This window comes from Loxodonta africana, chromosome 9 (assembly GCF_030014295.1).
Source record: "Loxodonta africana isolate mLoxAfr1 chromosome 9, mLoxAfr1.hap2, whole genome shotgun sequence".
NCBI classification, from domain to species: domain Eukaryota; kingdom Metazoa; phylum Chordata; class Mammalia; order Proboscidea; family Elephantidae; genus Loxodonta; species Loxodonta africana.
The window spans coordinates 41,120,853-41,140,603 of record NC_087350.1 but is presented as its reverse complement, the minus strand read 5'-3'; the positions used below and the strand labels follow the sequence as shown (position 1 = coordinate 41,140,603).

Sequence of the window (19,751 nt, the reverse complement as noted above, 5' to 3'; positions counted from 1 at the left end):
TGAAGAACATCAAGCAAAGAGGCATTGCAGGGCCTTTCTAGTAAGAGTCTAACATTGGGAAAGCCAAACTTAAAGGGATGAGGTAGGAGGACACACAATGGAGAACAGCAGGCTAAATGCAGGCCAGAAAGGCAGTGTATCTCCAGAGACCCATGTGCAGATCATATCACTGCCACATAAAAGCAGATGGTCTGAATTGAGTTTGGAAAGCTCCACTTAGGGTTCTTGGCTCCATAGAAGTGCTGTTCCACATCCTGGTGTGGCCAGCAGAACACATGTGAATACTAAAAAGGGAGGGAGAGGGGAAAAGTGGAGAGAAAGGGGATAAAGAGGGGAAAGGAGAAGGATGAGAAGAAAGGAAAGAAGACAGAGGATGAGGAGAAAGAGGAAGGAGGAGGCTGAGAAAGGGAGAAGGAGTAGGAGGAGATAATGATTGCTAGTCCCAGAGTGCACTGCTTTGCAAGCCCTGTTGCACATGTTTTGTATACATTGTCTCATTTAGTTATCAGAACTCTAAGATCTGGTCATAGAACAGTCTAGGGGCAGAGAATTTTATTTGCAATAAAAATTGGTTTACAGTGAACTCTTTCTACCTAGCCCCCAAGGTCCAGGCTATAATCATGCAAGTTAAATTGCACCGTTCAGTATGAGGCGGGCTATGGAAGGGGAAGGTTGAGTCCAAGATATTCTGACTTCAGTCTTGAACATTTCACCTATTCATGCTGCTTATCCAGATTCTAGCCCCTCTTATGCAGGGTTCTCAAACTCATACACATATGGGAGCCGGGGAGATGAATACAATGTGACAAGTGGGCTGGGTGTAAAATAATAAAAGGCAACAGACACTTGGCTTCAGTGTCAGGGGTTAATAGGGAGTGGTGGAGATCATGGCAAAATGGAGGCCACATGCCACCCTCTCAAGAGGCAGCACTACACAGTTCCAGCCTATTGTTGTCACATGGGAAAGCAACTTCAATGTTGCCAGACCTTCTAATTTTTTACAAGAAGACAGAGATGTAGTATTAAGACAACATTCAGTGGGCCAAGCAAAACACATCTCTAGGCTCTATATGCCTTCAGATTTTCTGGACCACAGTTGTGTGTACCTACTCCTCACTTATCGACTATCTCATTATCTGACATTTCACATTTATGACAACAGTAAAAAATCTACTATCGGACTACTTAGTGCACTAACAACATACGTCTGGCAATTACGAATGCCAAGGTGTGAGGTGAGAGTAACATTGCCTGTAATAGTTAAGGTTATGTGTCAACTTGGCTGGGCCATGATTTTCAGTGGTTTGGCAATTATGTAATGATGTAATTTGACAGTTATGTAATGATGTAGCCATCCTCCATTTTGTGATCTGATGTGGTCATCCTCCATTTTTTCATAATACTGATTTTCATATAATGACCAGGTCTTTGGAACCCAGCCACGTCGATTAGTGAGAAGGTGGTATATTTTCCTGAGCTACAAACATAAGATTGATTCCTCCTCTGTGCTTCTTTCTCTTTCCAGGCCATTACATTTATGTAGACACTTCATTTGCCAAGCAAGGGGAGAAAGCTGTGCTGCTAAGTTCTGATTTACAGGCTGAGGAATGGAGCTGCCTCCGCTTGGTCTACCAGATAACGACATCTTCAGAGCCTATATCAGATCTCAGCAGGCTGAGCCTCTATGTGAGATTTGAAGATGAAAGCTTTGACCGCTTGCTTTGGTCAGCTAACAAAGCTTCAGACAGCTGGCTCATAGCCAGCCTGGATTTGCAAAACAGTACCAAGAAATTCAAGGTAGGTGGAGTTTAAGAGGAAGGCATTGGGATTAGTGTGTGTGCTTTGTGCTATTTTGAGATCTATGAAAACTGCAGCCATTTGAGGTTAGTTGTTTGTGTTAGGATGTGACATTTTATAGGAGACACATTATAGAATAATATCAGTAATGTAAATTAATATTTTGCTTACTGATTCTTTAAAAGAACCTCTTTCTGGATTTCTTTTTCATCTATTTAAATGAGACTTCTTTAAGAATCGAAGTGGGATTAAACCAGTTTTTCAATGGGAACTGACTTCCTTAAGGGCATGAGGGAGAATTCTCATTTCTTATAATTTAGTTTCACCCTTCCCTCTTTGTGTGTAGTATGTGTTTATGTTATCTTCCTAATGGGTTTTTTTTTTTTTTTGCTATAATTTTTGAATAAATGTTAAATATAATGAAAATATTTTGAACGATCGTAGATACTTAAAGGGTGTGTTCTGTTTCCTTTTCAATACGGAAATTGTTCCTTCAAAGGTGTTAGAAAAGGAAGGCAGAGAATGTTAGACAAAGCTGGGTGTGGATTAGGGAAGGAGGATGGGCTCTGCACGCATTGGCTATGAGATATGATATTTAATGAGAATATGTCATTGAGGACACAGTGGCATGAAAACTCTCCTCATACCTAGTCCCCTTTCAATTCCCTATCCAATCCCTCTTCTTCTTCAAAAGGTTTTGAAATATTGTGCTATACCCCCTGCCTGCTTGGAGTTTCTCCCTGTCAGGTGGTAGCAAAAACTGAGAGAAGGAGCATTGAGGGTCTGAGGGTCCCCTATTTCACAACATCCTCTCAACAGTACATCACATCCTTAATCTAACAGCACACTTGCAAAATATCAGGCTAAAAATCACAAAAAAACTACTACTCTCAGAAACAGGACTGAATGTGAACTTTAAACAGTATTTGAAATCAGCCACACAAATTGTCATGCTCCCCACATAGCTAATCTGTATTTTGTGTAAAATTTTTAAATATCCTGACAACAGCAACTCAAAAGATTAGGCAGAGAGTGTATGCTAATGGAGGAGGAACAATTTGGAAAAAGGGGGTGAGAATGGTTGTACAACTTGAAGAATATAATCAATGTCACTGAACTGTACATGTAGAAGCTGTTGAACTGGTGTATGTCCTGCTGGGTATGTTCTCAATAAGAACAAAATATAAAATAAAACATTAAAAATTTTTTTTTTCAAATTTTCCATCAATATAAAAACTACAAGTTGATTTAGGAGCCTCCACCATCTTGTATGGAGTTCTCCCACCACAAAATGTCAGACCACGCTTCCCACCTCCTGCAAAGGATTCCTTTTGTCCTGAGGCCTCTGCTCTCAGTTCCTAATCATTCCCGGAATGGATTTCCCCAGGAACACAAGCCGTCCTCTCCATCTCCAGTCAGCCGGTGCTACCACAAGCACTGGAGAAGGTTTGGTTAGGATAACAATTGAAAACAGCTTCCTCTGACCTTCTCATGAATGCCTTGCTTACCTCAGAGTTCTCGGTATATGCGTGTATGTGTCTATGTACACACACAGACACACACACATGCACACACTCACGCACGCACACACCCATATTCATTTAATAAACTCCATAGTAAGACTGGATTCCAATAGCAATTAGCTGGGACCAGCAATCTTGTTTTTCCCTGAATTGCTGAGAAGCTCCTGCCTAGTAGCTGAAATACTGAACCACGGGAACACAGTGTTTTGAAGTCTAACCCCCTTCTTCCCATGTGTTGTGCAGATTTTAATAGAAGGTGTCCTAGGGCAGGGAAACACAGCCAGCATTGCACTCTTTGAAATCAAGATGACAACTGGCTACTGTATTGGTAAGTGTGTTTCATTTTCATTGCATCCGAACGTGAATCTTTTACTAAAAGCTGCTGTTGCCAGAGGGAACTGAATCAGCCCTAGAAACAGCACTTTATAGAATACACTGCATAATGTATAGAAGTTTCAATCCTTGGTTTGGTTCACTTGAGTGCTGTATGTTTTTTTTCTCTGTCTTTAGCATAGGAGGGCTCATTAGACTTTGCCTGAGCTGGCTGGATTAATGAAAGAAAAGTGGATGTAGCAACTGTAACCTCAGAATTGCTGCCTTAACCTTAAGTTCTACTAAAAATAATTTCCTATTTGCTGCAAATTCAGCTTTTTGTAGCGTTTGCCAGAAAAGAGGCATCGTATTACCTCCTTTCCTCTGTTTCTCTCTTGGCACCCCACTGCCCCTGTCTCTATAACTAAGGTGTCACTAGGATGCCGCTGGAGCAGTGTTGGCTTGGTGCTTCCTATGTGCCAGCTTCAGAGATGGTGTAAAGAGAAGATATAGCCCCCGTGCTCACTTACCATCTAGTCGCCCACTACTGAAGTTATTTCTGTATATGATAAATACTGCTAGAGAAGAACAAGCCATGGGTGCAGGGAAAGAGAACAGAAAATTGGAGAGGATTTAACAGAAGAGATGCATTTGAGCTGGAGTTTCAAGAGGAAGTGGAATTTAGTTGAGTGGAGGGGCAGGGTAGGAAAGAAGGAGTTGTCATGGGCATAGCCCTGTGGGGAGAAAGTACAGGGCATGCCCAGGCAAAGGCAAGAGGCTGCATAGGGTATTTGAAGTGAGAATCAGGACTGCGGAGGGGGTTTGCTAGGAAGACTCTGGATCCAGGCTGCGCAGCTTGGACTTAATGAGTTATGAGTTTGGGAGGCACTAAAAGTCAGCCAGCAGGGGAGAGGCACGCAGCTTCCTGTAAGGATGATGACTCTGGCTGCCACGGAGAGATGGGTTGGAGAAAAGGAAAACATGAATGAGGCAGGAAAACTCATTGTGACCTTACAGAGGGGGCGTAAAGAGGGTCCGAAATTGAGGACTGGCAGTGGAATAGGAAAAAGGGGGTTGATTTGAGAGTTTTTCAGCACTCACAGTACTTGGAGGCTGAGTGGATGTGGAGGGGAAGAGAAAGGAGAGTCATAGATGATTACGAACTGAAAAGAGCCTTTGCCAACTCCCTGAAGTCTCACTTCTCTGTTTTGACCTTCCAATGACGTCTTTAAAGCAAGTGAAAAAAAACAGATTGGGAAATGACCATTTTCTGAAGATAAAGTCAGTTGAGACCCAAGATCCCTTCCTTGGGCCTCCCTCTAAGCCCCATTCCACATGGCAGCAGCACGGTGACCAGGATAGCACATAGATTAGAGTCAGACACACCTGGAAGAACTCCGCTTATTGAGTTGCAGTCTACTAACTGAGCCTCTCGGTCTCTGTTTCATCATCTGTGAAATGGGTATAAAATACTCACCTCATAGGATTAGTGTGAAGAGTAAAGGCGATAATGATATAAAGGTGATTGATAGAGTGCTAGGTACTTGCTGGGCACTCAAGAAATATTTGTTGCCTTTCTTCAATTCACTTAGTGGCTTCTGGTTTGTTTAAAAAACAAAGGGGTGCAATACTTTTATCTTGTTAAATTTTATAGTCACACTATCACCTTTCTTTTCTTCCTGTGCATTTTCTTTGCTTCTCTAGTTTCCTCATTCGTAAAATTTGTAAAATGAGGTAGATAATAGTACTTGCCACATAGGGTTATTTTGAGGATTAAATAAGTTAATTCGGATAAAGCGTATAGACTAGAGCTTGGCACATAGAGAGCTCTCAATAACTATCTTGCTTTTACTTTTCTATATGGCAGTCTTTGGCACTGAATGTCAGCATTGGTTAGCAGAGAGTGCAGTAAAAAAAAATGATAACATAAATCTTAAAATTCTTCAATGACTTCTAAAGTAAAAACACATTGATAACTATATCAGCCAGGGTCCTGGCAGGAAAGTGGAAACAGAGGGTACAATCAACCAGAGTAACCTGAGGAAAGTTCAATAAAAGGACTACAAAGGTGTGTGTGTGGCAAGGAATAGCTCCAAGACCCAGGACTAGTAACGGATGAGTCACGAGCCATTACCACCTTTAGATCTGAGGGGCAAGGGAAGAAGGGTTACTAAATGTGAAGACAATGCCTGTATGATGAGGGCTACTTGACAAGGAGGGGCACACAGCCAACCATGGCAACCTGGCAGAGTGGGAGCTGGGAGAATAAACATACTGACTTCACTCTCCTCCTACCTCCATTGACCAAACCCAACAGGAAGCCGGAAGGCAGGAGAGCACATTTATATAGTCCTTATATAGATCATCCTCTGGAGAACCAAGCAGGGTGGAGAGACTCAGGTGGATCTGGAGGGACAAAGGGGAGATGGCCAGTACAATCATACTTCATATTTATAATTGCATAATATAGGAGTCAGTGAAGACACTGGCTTGTGCATGTCTTGTTCCACTAAGGGAATCTGTTGACTGTAAATAATTTATCTGTGCAAACATATCAATGCCACTAAAAAGTATGTGTGTGGGGTGGGGTGGGGGGGATGTTCTTTTATCATTTCTTTCTTCTCCACTCAGTAGCTGCAGAAGAGACCCAGAGCCAAGAATATGCCTGCCCTGACTATTCTAATTGAGTTCCTGCTTATAAGAAAAGCAGGCTATCTTTAGCATCTAGAGATCATGCCTCTCAGCTGTGGGCATCTTGTCCACCATCAAGAGAGAAGGGGATGAAGGACTAGGCTGCCAGGTGAAAGAAAGGGTGGTGAGCAAAATTATTGGAGCTAAAAGCATAGCCCTGAAGAGTACTTGGAAATAGCACTATGAGGTGTGAACATCGTCCTCATTTCACATATGAAGAGACTGAGGTGCAAAGAGGTTATGGTTATGCTGCAGCCCACATGGCTAGGAAGTGGTGAAGCCATGGTCCAAAGGGGCAATGATGAATTAGAGCCTTGATTCCTTAAAATCTTACACCTTTTATGATGGCCAGCTCATGAAGAGATTACAGTAGCATCAACATCTCATTTATTTCTCTTCTTTGGACAATATTGTTCAGGGGGTCCTAGTATACATTTTTCAGTGGGCTAACGAACAGAGAAAAATAGCTGAATATCTAAGAGTAAACCCTGCAGTGGGTATGAGTATACTGAGGTATGACTCTGTCTCCATAAAGTGTGCTTTTATTTCTCTTCTGCTAGAATGTGACTTTGAAGAAAATCATCTCTGTGGCTTTGTGAACCGCTGGAATCCCAATGTGAACTGGTTTGTTGGAGGAGGAAGTATTCGGAGCTCCCCCTCCAACCTCCCCCAGGACCACACCTTCAAGAGTGAACTGGGTAAGCTGGGAACAAATGGAGTCCTTTTCCCAGAATAACTGTTTGTCTCTGCCCTCTCCTCACGCCCCCTGCATTGACCTAACCGTGGCTTCTCTCAACAGAGAAGGCAGGGGAGAGGGGTTTGAGAAGGGACCAGAAGGCCTGGCGGAAGAGTAGGGAAGAATAAGCTGTGAGATAGAGACAAACAGCAGGCCAAATGTGAACTTTATAGCTAAGGAGAAGACTACCTACTAAAGGGCTTTTCTTCGCCTGTGAATTGGTCTTGCTATTTTCACAAAGCTTTTATTATGCTTTGCTTTCTTATCTATTCGTTGTTTAATATTTCTTCTTTCTAAAGACAAGGCTGGAATAACCTCAGGTTATTTTCCACTAAAACTAGGCTGAATGTCATGAACGTTAAGAACCTCACAAGTGGCCATCAGGTGAGCCAATACTGTTAATTAATACTTTTTGTGGTATACAGTGGCGCCCCCTAGTGGCCAAGTAGGCTGGTTCCCCACAGAGAAAAATCGGGAGGAGAGGTTGTCAGTGAGAAGTCGGCTTTCAGGAGAAAGTGTCCACAGACAGGAGACAAAGGCAAAGTTTTACTTGTAGGCTATGACCCCTCTCACCTGGACCCTGGTAGGCTTTGCAAAAGCCTAGGTCCCCCCATAGTTGCAAGACATTCCAATCCTTAACTCCAAGTCTTGCTGAGTAGCAAGAAGATTCTGGTGGCTGGCTTTTCCATGAGAGCAAGAATAGGAATCTTGGTTCTGCTGTGCACAGTCATTTTTTCTCTTTAGATCTCTTGCCATGTGGATACTGAGATGATCTACTCAGTCCAGCTAAACTGCTGATGATGACAGTGTGTACCCATGTCTGAAGACATGACAACTTTGTGGTTCTTTATAGTTTTCCTAATTCACTGTAGTTTGTGTTCATCTGAATATTTTTAACCATGTCTCCAAGTTTTTTTTTTTTTTTTTTTTCCCCAAAAGTGCCCAACGTGAGATTTCTTGGCTCTGGACAGTCTTAGTCCTGACCTTATTGTTCTCTCTGCTCCTGTTCTGTCTCCTTTACGTCCAGAGCTTCAATTTCATATGGGGGGCATGTAGATAGTATAAGCAAGTGATGTGGGCGGGGTGAGGACTGTGGCAAACTAGAGAGCGTAAGCCCTGTGTAAAGGGGACAGCCATGACTACTCATCTCCAACTAGTTGTTGCCACATGGGAATGCAAGCCCAGGATGCTAGACCTTTTTATTTTTCACGATGATGGAAATCCGGGTTTTTATGTGACGTTTCCCAAATTTTGTGATGTTGGTGAATATTTTCTAAAAACATTGTGTGGGCCAATGAAACACATCTGTAGGTCAGATCCAGTCAGCCAACTTCTACTTTGCAACTTTTACTTTACATATTCCCCTTCTTTTTCAACATGCCCAGGCTTCTTACAACAAAATCCTTGTTAGTAACCATATATATAAAAGTTGGAGCTCCATGGGGCTTAAATGTTTAGGACAAGCCCAACTTTAAATCTTGAATCTTCACTCATTTGACCCTGTGCAAAGTATGGCAGGAGGAATGAAAATTAAAATGACATGCGCCCTGTGGGCCCTGCCCAGTTTCAAGGAACATAATTTCAAGAAAAAGAAAGAGGCTTGTACTACAAATAAATGTAATACAAGACAGACTGTGTCAAGTGCTATAAGATTGTTATAGTCTCCCCCCGCCCCGAAAAAAGGCACTGGGTATTTGGAGGTAGATAGAAATCACTTAATCACTTACTTTTGGGAGATCCTAGAAGACATAGTAAAAGAAATAAACTGCATTTGAAAAATAGGTATGATTTTGACAGGCAGAGGCAGGAGAGGGCAGGAGCAATGATGTAGCGGTGGCAATTACAAGGGGAGAGATCTGGCTGAGAAAGCAGGGGTTGGGGGGTGGTGGCAAGTTCTAAAACGCTCTGAATGCCAGGAAAGAAAATTTAACTTTGTTCTATCGACAATGGGAATCCACTGGAAGCCTTTGAACAAGAAGTGGATGCTATCACACAGTGCATTTAGGTGTATTAATCTGGTGGTGATGATCTTAGAAGATAGAGGACAAAAGAATAAGAACAAGAGAGCAAAAGAATGTTCCCAGAAACCATTTCTTTATATACATCTGTGGTCACTTACAAAGGGAACTGAGACTGGGAAAAAGCAAAACATTCTTACTTCCTTCTTCTAAAGAAGTTTCTCTCTTTTGGAAATGACTAACGATTAGGGTTTTCGTATGTGTATACCATATTGCAGCCCTAAAGACACCCAGCTCTTCTCTACTTGTGGCCACTGCAGGAATCACACTACAAAGGGGTGCTATGTGTAGATGAATAGCTAGTCCATGAATCCACATAAGTATTTCAAAAGGCAATTTGGTTAACTCAAAACAATAATATGCCAGTACCTCTTGAGCCCTTTGTTTAAATGAATAAAGCAACTAACAATCTCCTGGGGTTTCAAGAAAGAAAATCCCAATGACTTTTTCTTAATTTATGGAAGTAGGCTAATTTTGAGAATGCTTTTCTGTTATACCTTAAGAATCTAGTGCAAGGAGCAGAGAGGAACTTGAAAGACTGATGTATTAAAATTGCAACAATCCCTGGTGTCATATTCACTGTTAATAGTAGAAGCTTAAGTATGGTGAGGTGTTAGAGAACTTTTCCCAGTTCCCTTAAAACTCCGTTCCTAAGTCAAATTCTCTGGGTAACCAATGTCATGATCTACTGGTGACTTAGTCAATGCATGTAATTTTTCATCCTCAGTGATGGCAAGGACCAGCTGGCGAGGGAGAACATGTATTTCCTGGGAGGGGCAACAGACCTGTGAATCAGTATTAAGTCATTCATTTGACTATGTTAACTGAATGCAACTCATCCTTTGAAAATCACATCACCCCTAGTCCTTATTACTCTCATTTGTCACTGTAGAACATTCTGAGCATATTTGTGCCAACAAAGGGTAGAAAAAGAGTGCCAGGCTAGAAGTCGGAATGCTTGTGGCCGTGCCTAGTTGTCAGACAAACGTGTTACTGCAGGTACTCCCTTAGCTTCTCAGGGTCTCCATTTGCCTTTTTGCAAAATGAAGAGTTTGAATTCAATGATTGCTAAGATGGCTGTGAGCCTAATATTTTGCTCTTCTCTTCTTGCTTAATGCTATGTACCAAAACATCCAAATTCACCACCTATTGACATCTATTTAAAAAATGTTTTGGGTCCCTCCTGAGTGCTTATAAGCACATTGCATTTGGCATTAGGAAAAAAAAAAAAAAGGAGAAGGACTAAAGGGACTAATCAAAAACCCAAACAAACCCACTGCTGTCGAGTCGATTCCAGTTCATAGCGACCCTATAGGACAGAATAGAACTGCACCATAGTGTTTCCAAGGAGTGGCTGGTAGATTCAAACTGCTGATCTTTTGGTTAGCAGCCTAATGCTTATCCACTGCGCCACTAGGGACTGAGGAATGAGAAAAAGAGGACCTGGTTTGTCTAATATCTTGAGTATAAGAGTAAATATAGGCACAATAGTGTGGTCATCGCTCAGAAGCGGTGAGATCTGCTGTTTGAGTGTGGTCACCCCTGCCATAGGCACTTTCCTCTCTCCTCCTTCTCTGGCTCACTATTCTTGTCCCCTCTCTCCATTGTCTTCCTGTTTCTCTTCTTCCTTGGGTATTCTAAAACACATCTTAATGGTAGGCAGCTTTGCATCCTAACATTTCTTAGTGCCCTGATGTCAATACTGAAGGCTAAAGAAGTAGCTGACCCTAGGGCTGAAGGGAAGAAATCTAAGGAGACCTTCCAGCTCCCTTTCCAGCAATCCACAGGCTTATGTTTTCTGTCCAGTCAGAACCTGAACATCAGAATGTGAGGCTTCTTCATTCAGTACTAACTTATTCATTCATACCTTCTTTTGTCTCTACTTATTTACTTATTCTAGGTATTTCATATAAGTGGGATTATACAGTATTTGTCCTTCTGTATCTGATTTATTTCACTGAGAAATGTTTTCAAGGTTCATCCATGTGGTGACATGTATCAAAACTTCATTTCTCTTTATGGCTAAATATTATTCCATTATATGGATATACTGCATTTTGTTTATCTGTTTATCTATTGATGGGCATTTGGGTCGTTTCCACCTCTTGGCTATTGTGAACAATGCTACAATGAACATTGGTGTAAATAAGCATCTTTTATATGCCAGGCATTCTTGCATAACCCAGTGATTAAAAAAAAAAAAAGGCACTGACTTCAAAGAGATCACAGAAGCCAACTTTCCCAAAATACTGTTCCCTAGAATACCTGTTCTTGAGTAAAATAATCTTTATATGGAGGAGAGAAGAGGGGTCAAATAAATTGGGAAGGCTTGAGTTACAGAAAGCTAAACAGATTACTTCAGGGTTTCTCAGAGCTTTTAATATAATTGTGTCTTCACGTGTATTATGGCATTCCTCAAATTATCTGAATACCGAAATACTGTGTGAATAAATAGGTACACGCACAGTGATGAAATAAGTGATACAGGACCAAAGAAAAGTGAAAGACTACCCCAGTTTGGGGACCCAAGGCAAGCTTTCTAGAGAAAGTATTATCAGAACTGGGACTTTAACAGTAAAATGAAGTTTGGCCAAATGAGTAAGAAGATAAGCAAGGCAACAATTGTGAGGATGGCGCGGGAACAGGCAGTGTTTTATTCTGTTGTACGTAGGGTCACTGTGAGTCAGAATCAACTCGACGGCACCTAACAACACCTAACAGCATGTGCAGAGGTGTAGAGGTGTGTGAATGGGTGGCTTATTTAACATTTGGAGAGCAACCGAGGATTCCAGGATGCATGATGATGATGGAGTAGCCCCTAGGTTCTAGGTTATGTTTCTACTTATGAGTATGAGCCTGGATGCCTACATTCCACGGGCTTCTGCCAACTCTTCTTTACCATTTCACTCCGATTGCTCTTCAACCTTTAGGCCTAATGTTTTGCCTATTTATTAGCCAACAGCCTTCTCATCCCCACCCAACACACACACATGCACACACTCATACTCATTCACATTCCTCATGCCAGGAGTCCTGTACAAGACTTTCCCTATATAGGACAGGGCTAAAAAAAGATGAGCTTCACAGATTCTAAAATACTTTATTTGAAAAGCTCTGTAGCCAAAGAACTCAAAGGTTTGACCAGAATCACTCTTGGAGAGTGGGGAGGGTGAAGCCAATGCGCTAAAAAAGAGAGAAGTTGCCTTTCCTATTACATCTGCCTTTTACTGGATATGTTAATTTTCCCTGAGCTCTATTAATTTGGGCGACAAAGACTAAATGGTCCAAATGTCTGCCCACAGCCAGGGGCCTATCTATGGAAAATAATGCCTATGGCAATTAGTTTTAAATTGCTGAATGATCTCTCATAGCTGGCGATGGAGACTTCAGTGGCCAGCAGAAGCTGCTTATTAGCACCCTTAAGCGGTGCCTGTACCCACCATACTGTAGTTAACGCCTCTGCCTGCAGCAGCAGATTTTGTTCTTAGATCAGCTCATTTCCTGTTCATCCTTATACCAGAAGCATCTGATGCCTTTGCTTTCAGGTAAAAACTAGAGAAAAGAAACAAAACACCAAACCAAACCCACTGCCGTGGAGTCCATTCTAACTCATAAGGACCCTATATGACAGAGTAGAACTGCCCACAAGGTTTCCAAGGCTTAATAGTTACGGAAGCAGACTGCCACATCTTTCTCCCAGGGAGTAGCTGGTGGGTTCGAATCACTGAACTTCTGGTTAGCAGCTGAGCACTTTAACTACTGCGCCACCAGGGCTCCTGGAGTAAAGAACGGCGGGGGAAATGAAGCTGTGTGCCTGCTGAGGAACTTCAGAACCTGAGAGAGAGTTGAGGGAAGTCTTCCAAATGTGCTCTGGTTTTTGTGTTATGGAAAAGGGAACAGTGAATGTAATATCAGAAAAAAAAGCTGTGGATATGACTTTTGTTTTACTGGCTTGTGTGTTTTTGACAGTTTGTCCCAATTAGTGAGTTATTTTTCTCTTTTTTAAATGAGTCCTATGTCCCAAAATTCTTGCCTTATGATGGAGAGGGTTAAAATAACACAGTAAGAGCTGCGGTGGGACATCTTTGGAACACAGGAGGTGATGTGGTTTTATCCCTCTTATTCATTTCTGATTTATCATGTATAGTTTTTTTCCCCCTTTGTTAATATTTTATGAGTTGAAACAAAATCTTTCAAGAAGCAACCTACTGACGGCTCACATCATTACTGTTTTCTACATGCCTTGGCAAAAAGAAGATAATTGCTGGAAAAATAACAAGGGCCATCATTCCTTGGTGGAGATCTTTTTTAAATCAAACCTGCTTATGGTGCCATTAGGAAGGAGGTGGACAAGGTTTCAGACCTAAAATAAGGTCAGAATTATTTTATTTCATCCAAGACCGTGAAATGGGTGGATCATCTTTTCATAGCTCATGGCACTTTTTTCTCATTTCTGTTTGGATTGAGCTCAAGTGTCATCTTAACAGCACCTATTCATTTACTCTCTATATTGATCCATGTGGCTCATTGCATAAGCACTCAGTAGGGTACGAGCTGGAAGCAGCTTTATTATTACTACTTTTTTTTTTTTTTTTACTGTTGCCTTTTTATGTAAGCTCCGCTGGATCTTCTTCCTTGGATCTTCTTCCTTTGCACTTGGATGACTTGCCAGCCTTCCAGTCACTCGCAGGTATTAACAAATGCCTCATTTTCAGGGACTAAGTTCAGTCAAGTCAAAACCCCAGTGTCTCATCCAATCAAATCTTCTCCCAGACCAGACCACAGAGCAGCAGTAGGGAGAAGGATTTGTGCTTTGTTTCTTCATACTTCTCCCCTTTTTCCACTGACTCTGCTGCCTGTGGCACCCCCAGGGTTGGGGAAACAGTGATTGATGGGACATGGAACAGAAAGGAAAGGGAAGGGGATAAAAGCTTTAGTCTGCTGCTGAATCTGAAGTTGATGCCCTTCATACCATTTTTCTCACGGCCAATGGGGAATCCCGCTTCACTTTTTCTAGATAAGGGTGTTGCGGTCTTTGACTGGCTGTCTATGGATTCCCTTTGTTTTTTTATTAGCTACTGTGGAGTCAACCCCTGACTCATAGTGATCCATGACTCACGGAGACCCCATGCACAACAGAACAAAACTCTGCCTGGTCCTGCGCCATCCCCATGATCAGACCATAGTGATCCACAGTGTTTTCACTCGCTGATTCTCAGAAGTATATTTATTGCCAGTCCTTTCTTCCTAGTCCATCTTAGCCTGGAAGCTCCACTGAAACCTGTTCAGCATCATAACAACATGCAAGCCTCCAATGGCAGACAGGTGGTAGCTGTGCTTGAGGTGCATTGGTGGGAATCAAACCCAGGTCTCCCACATGGAAGGCAAGAGTTCTTATCACTGAACTACTGCTGCCCCCATATAAATTCCTTTTAGTGCCTATAATCAATGCTACACCCCACCAGCCCTTTCTATTGGAGTTACTGCCCTGGCAGCAGTTCTCATGAGAAGAATCCTTTCAGGACATTCTAGCCCTCTAGACACCTTCTAAGTTGCCCATTTAATCTATGGGAAAACTCAACATCTTTTCCCTATCAAACTCTGGAAGTCCAGTCACTGGCAACAAAATCATTTCTTTCCACTCTGCCCCCACAAGATTATACAGTCAGCTTCTTGTCTTTGGATGTATGCAGTTAAGAGCCAAGCACCAGTCTCTGTACCCAACAAACTCCAGAAATCACTGATCAAGTTCTTCCAAGATTTGTGACCACCCACTTCTCAAGGCCCAAGGTAATCCCATAGCACAGGAATTCCTGCAAGCATGGGTGGGGATAAGATTAAATGACAGTTTCCCTTCTCCACCCCTCCTACAAGCAGGTTCCTTTAAGCCCCCTCCCTTGGAATAAATTAAGAAAGGGGAAGCACTCCTCTCCTCTTCCCTTGGAAGGTCAAAAAGAAACACATGGCAGGTCAGCTCTGTGATAAGTCTCTTCAAAGAAACCCCATCTCCAATCCCTGATCCATCTCTAGCCTTCTCATATGTACAGACTGGAGATAAGCGATGTGCTAAAATTGGTAGAGCTGGCTTAGGTGCCAGGTGCCACCACTTACCATATTCGACATGGATGGCTGTCTTGTTTCTCTAGTGTCAGCTCCAGGGGAAAGCTTTCTCTCTCTGTCTGCTCTGGAGGAAGGTCTTTCTCATCAATCTTCCCCCGGACTAGGAGTTTCTCTGCACAGGAACCCCGGGTCTAAAGGACATGCTCTGCTCCTGGTGCTTCTTTCTTGGTGGTTTGAGGTCCCCCTGTCTCTGTTTGCTTCTCTCTTTTATATCTCAAGAGAATGCCTCAAGACACAATCCAATCCTGTAGGTTGAGTCCTGCCTCACTAATGCAGCTGCCACCCATCCTCCCTCATTAACACCAAAGAAGCAGGATTTACAACATTCAGGAAAATTACACAATAATGGGAATCATGGCCCTGCCAAACTGATTGCACAAATTTTTGGGGAGACATAATTCAATTCATGACAATGGCCTAACACCATGCTACAGAAAATAGGGATACTGGTCACCCATTTTGGAGCCCCAATGACACAGTGGTTACGCACTCAGCTGCTAACTAAAAGGCTGGCAGTTTAAATCTACCTGCCACTCCACAGGAGGAAGATGCGGCAGTCTGCCTCTGTACAGGTTATGGCCGTAGAAACCCTATGGGACAGTTCTACTCTGTCCTGTAGGGTCACTGAGTTGGAATCGGCTCTACAGCAGCGGGTTTTTTTGGTTTTGGTCACAGTTAAGTGCTCACCTACTAACTGGAAGGTACGTGGTTCAAACCCACCCAGAGGTGCCTCAGGAGATAGGCCTGGTGATCCACAGCCTTGAAAACCCTAAGCACCACAGTTTAACTCCAAAACACATGGGGTAGCCATGAGTTGGAGTAGACATAATGGCAACCTTTTTTTTTTATTCTGGTTACCCATTGTTCTTGGTGTTGGGGTCTCAGCAGAGACTAGAAGTCCCAGTTAATGTTCATTTACCTTCATGTCTTCCTTGAAAGTTGTTTAAAAAGACTAGAAAACTTAAAGTTTATGAAGGTAACTGCCAGATTTGTGGACTGGGACATCAGGCACAATAACTTGCTGTGTTTGAGTACTGTCTCCTCACAATAACAGCAGACCATGGATGCTTTCATCTGGCATCTGTTTCTCCAGGTCAAGTTTTTCCCCTTACTGGGGAGACAGCTTGTCCTGACAACCAGTGGTACAGATGCAGACAGCACAACTAGAATACAAATGTGGCCAACGGAGCCGAATCACAGCTGAGTCAGAGGAAGCATTTGGTATGTGGCCAAGCCAAGGGCAATATTTGGAGAATGCTGGTTAGCCAGACTGTTTGAAAACAAAAGTTCAGGAACTGCCCTCAAAGTTCTTTTCCTAATCCAAGAGAAAATGGCTGACTACCAAGAGCCACTGGTTCCAAAAGAAAAGTCTAAGTAATACAGAAGGCTGCTGCAGGAAAAGTAGGAAGTCCCCTTCAGAAGGAGGTGTCCATGAACCCTCACTGCAGGCATTATGCCAGAAGGGGCCTGAGGTTTGGCTGGCATGACCATAAGTTTTAATCTTTTAACTAAATTTGAATTTTTTTTCCTGACACTGCAGTCTCTTTGTGTATAATCTAGAATTAGAGAATAATAGATTGGCTTCCAGTCTGAAAATGGCAAAACAGCACAGACATTAGAGGACTGGCAATAACCTTATGGGGGATCCATTATCCTGTTCATGTTGTTGTTGTTGTTAGTTGCCATCAGATCAGCTCCGATTCATGGCAACTCTATATATAACAGAACCAAATGTTGCCCAGTCCTGTGCCATCTTCATGATCATTTGTATGCTTGAGTACATTCCAGCCTAGGAAGCTCATCTTCCGGGACTGTATCGGACAATATTCTGTTGTGATCCATAAAGTTTTCATTGGCTAATTTTCAGAAGTGGATCGCCAGGCCTTTCTTCCTGGTCTGTCTTAGTCTGTAAGCTCTGCTGAAACCCATCCACCATGGGTTACCCTGCTGGTATTTGAAATACCAGTGGCAAAATTTCTGATATCATAGCAACACACAAGCCACTACAGCACAACAAACTGACAGTCAGGTGATGAGCCCCCTTCCTAGACTCATCTTCAATATTGTAAAATCTTTGTGGCCTTCAGGGTTCCCAAGGATTTGATTGATTATATATATGATCTCGTCCACCTAAGGTCTATTTACACCTAAAAAAAAAAAAAAAAAAAAATTTTTTTTTTTTTTTTCATACTATTCAAGCCTGAAAGAACTGACAAAAAGCGCTTCTCTCGCAAGCTCTGGAGGCTCTGGGCCGAATAGGTAGGTTGGCCTTATTGAGCTGGGTCAAGAAAATTTTCATAGTACCAGACACTGGGTATAATTTCCTAAGGACTCTAGGCAAATTTCTTTCTTCTCACTGGAAAGGTACACAAAATGTCACCTGCGCCCACCCCAGCCATTGGCACCGCTTTCACAGAACAGCCTGTACCTGATGATATTCTCAGCCTGGGCTGGCCGTCACTCCTCCAGCCTGGCCTCCTGGGCAGATACCTGCACGGTGATTTCTGAATCATCCCCATCTCTTCAACTGTGAAGATAAAGTCACAATGAGCTAGGTTTTGTTTCCCAAGGAGACAACTTAGTATTACTCAGGCTGTGAATAGTAGTACCAAACTTTGGCAACAGATGAATGGCAGAGACGGAAAGGGGGTCAACAGAATGTGGTCTACTCTAGTGGTTGCATATGAGACTTGGTGTCAGCAGTCCTGGTCTTATTCCCAGCAGCCTCTCTGACTCACTTTGGGCAGGTCACATTGTGTTTGCTAGGTGTTTATCAGATCAGAAATGAGACAGCGGCTCACTTGGCCTAGCGCCATGTACATGGGTTGTTAATGAGACCCTTAAATTGCAAATTCAGGGATTAAAATATCGTCCACACAGCAGGTGAGAAACTTTCTTAAAGAAGACTATCAGATATCTGCCAGCTGTAAAGAAGATGAATTTATAAGGGGGTGGGATATGAGCAATTTCTCTAAGTCAGCAGTTTCTGTGCACTCGGGAAGAGGAATGAATAGTTTCAGATGGAATTGTGTGGTCTCCCAGATTCACCAAGCATTTTCCAGGATCTCTGGAGAAGCTCCTCACCCTGAAAGACTGATTTCCCTTTTCCTGGCTGTGTCAGTTTGGTTCCTCCAAGAAGCAGCAGTCAGCTGGAATTAAGTGGGAAAGAGGTTTATTGGGGGAGATGGCTAAGCAGGATAAAGAGGGAGGCAGCTGGAATAGATGGACACAGGGCCAAATCACCCATGATGTGCAGGAGGCATGGTGCTAGGAGCCACAGCACTTTTAGAGTCCATGAAAAAGTTTTATTTTAAAATCTGGAGAAAAAATGAATAATAATAATGTTGTTGTTATTATTGTGTGCTGTGGATTTCTGAATCATAGCAACCCCATGTGAAAGAGTAGAACTGCCCCACAGCGTTTCTAGAATAGCTTCAGAATAATGATAATAATGAATATATAATAAAGAACCCAGCCTGGATTATATTGTCTTTATACCAATGCAGTCATAAAATATAATTTTTAATATGCATCCATGAAAGAGAGGCCCATAACGGCAAAAGTACCCAAGGCCCATGAAAGTCATAATGAGGCCCCGGGGAGGGAGAGCGTCTGCATAAGGTGTAAGTTTGACACCTGTGAAGGAAGAGAGGCCAGGCTGGTGGGGAGTTGCTGAGAAGCCCCACGCCAGGCAGAATGGCCCTGTTCTAGTAGCCTTACTATGCTCGGTCCCTGGCTAGGAGCAGCCCAGAGGGTGTTGCAGATCAAAAAGTGAAGCAGCTGGAGGCTGTCGGGTAACTATGGTCCTCTTGAAGGAGATCTGGAGGTCCACCTCCATGGCCCCCACAATGAGGTCTCAAGAACGGGAAACAAATTATTATAGCTCTCCTCCACCCGGTACCTCTGTGGAATATTTTAGAGCTGGTTCGTGTTTCATTGGAGCCTTGGTCATCTAGTGCTGCTATAACAGAAATACCACAAACGGATGGGTTTAACAAAGAGAAATTTATTTCTTCACAGTAAAGTAGCCCAAAAGTCCAAATTCAGGGCATCAGCTCCGGGGGATGGCTTTCTCTCTCTGTCGGCCTTCTCATCAATCTTCCCCTGGACTAGGAGCTTCTCTGTGCAGGGACTTCAGGTCCAAAGGTTGCGCACTGCTCCTGGCACTGCTTTCTTGGTGGTATGAAGTCCCGCACTGTCTGCTTGCTTCCCTTTCCTTTTATCTCTTGTAAGATAAAAGGTGGTACAGGCCACATCCCAGGGAAATTCCCTTTATGTTGGATCAGGGATGTGACCTTAGTAAGGGTGTTACAATTCCACCCTAATCCTCTTTAACATAAAATTATAATCACAAAATGGAGGACAACCTCCATGGATCATAGCCCAGCCAAACCTGATACACACATTTTTTTAGGGGACATAATTTACTCTATGACAGTTGATAAGGCTTAAAGACTTCCTCTCTGCCTTTGATACTCACGTGAGTTCTCAGTGAACTGAGGAGTGTTGTAGAGGCTAACTGTTCAAATGAGTTCTCTATTACTAGCTGAGTCA

General features: G+C 42.8%; 1 protein-coding gene across 2 annotated transcripts in view; it reads left to right on the top strand.

Annotated features, from left to right (window-relative positions):
* The window catches only part of MAMDC2 (MAM domain containing 2), a 164,786-nt gene that overhangs the window by 78,704 nt on the left and 66,331 nt on the right, over positions 1-19,751 (top strand). For both annotated transcript variants that reach the window (XM_003407413.4, XM_023544764.2), the window contains exons 3-5: positions 1,526-1,797; positions 3,564-3,648; positions 6,884-7,021. In XM_003407413.4, coding sequence (XP_003407461.2) covers positions 1,526-1,797; positions 3,564-3,648; positions 6,884-7,021 — 495 coding nt within the window. The remainder of the gene's footprint in view (positions 1-1,525; positions 1,798-3,563; positions 3,649-6,883; positions 7,022-19,751) is intronic.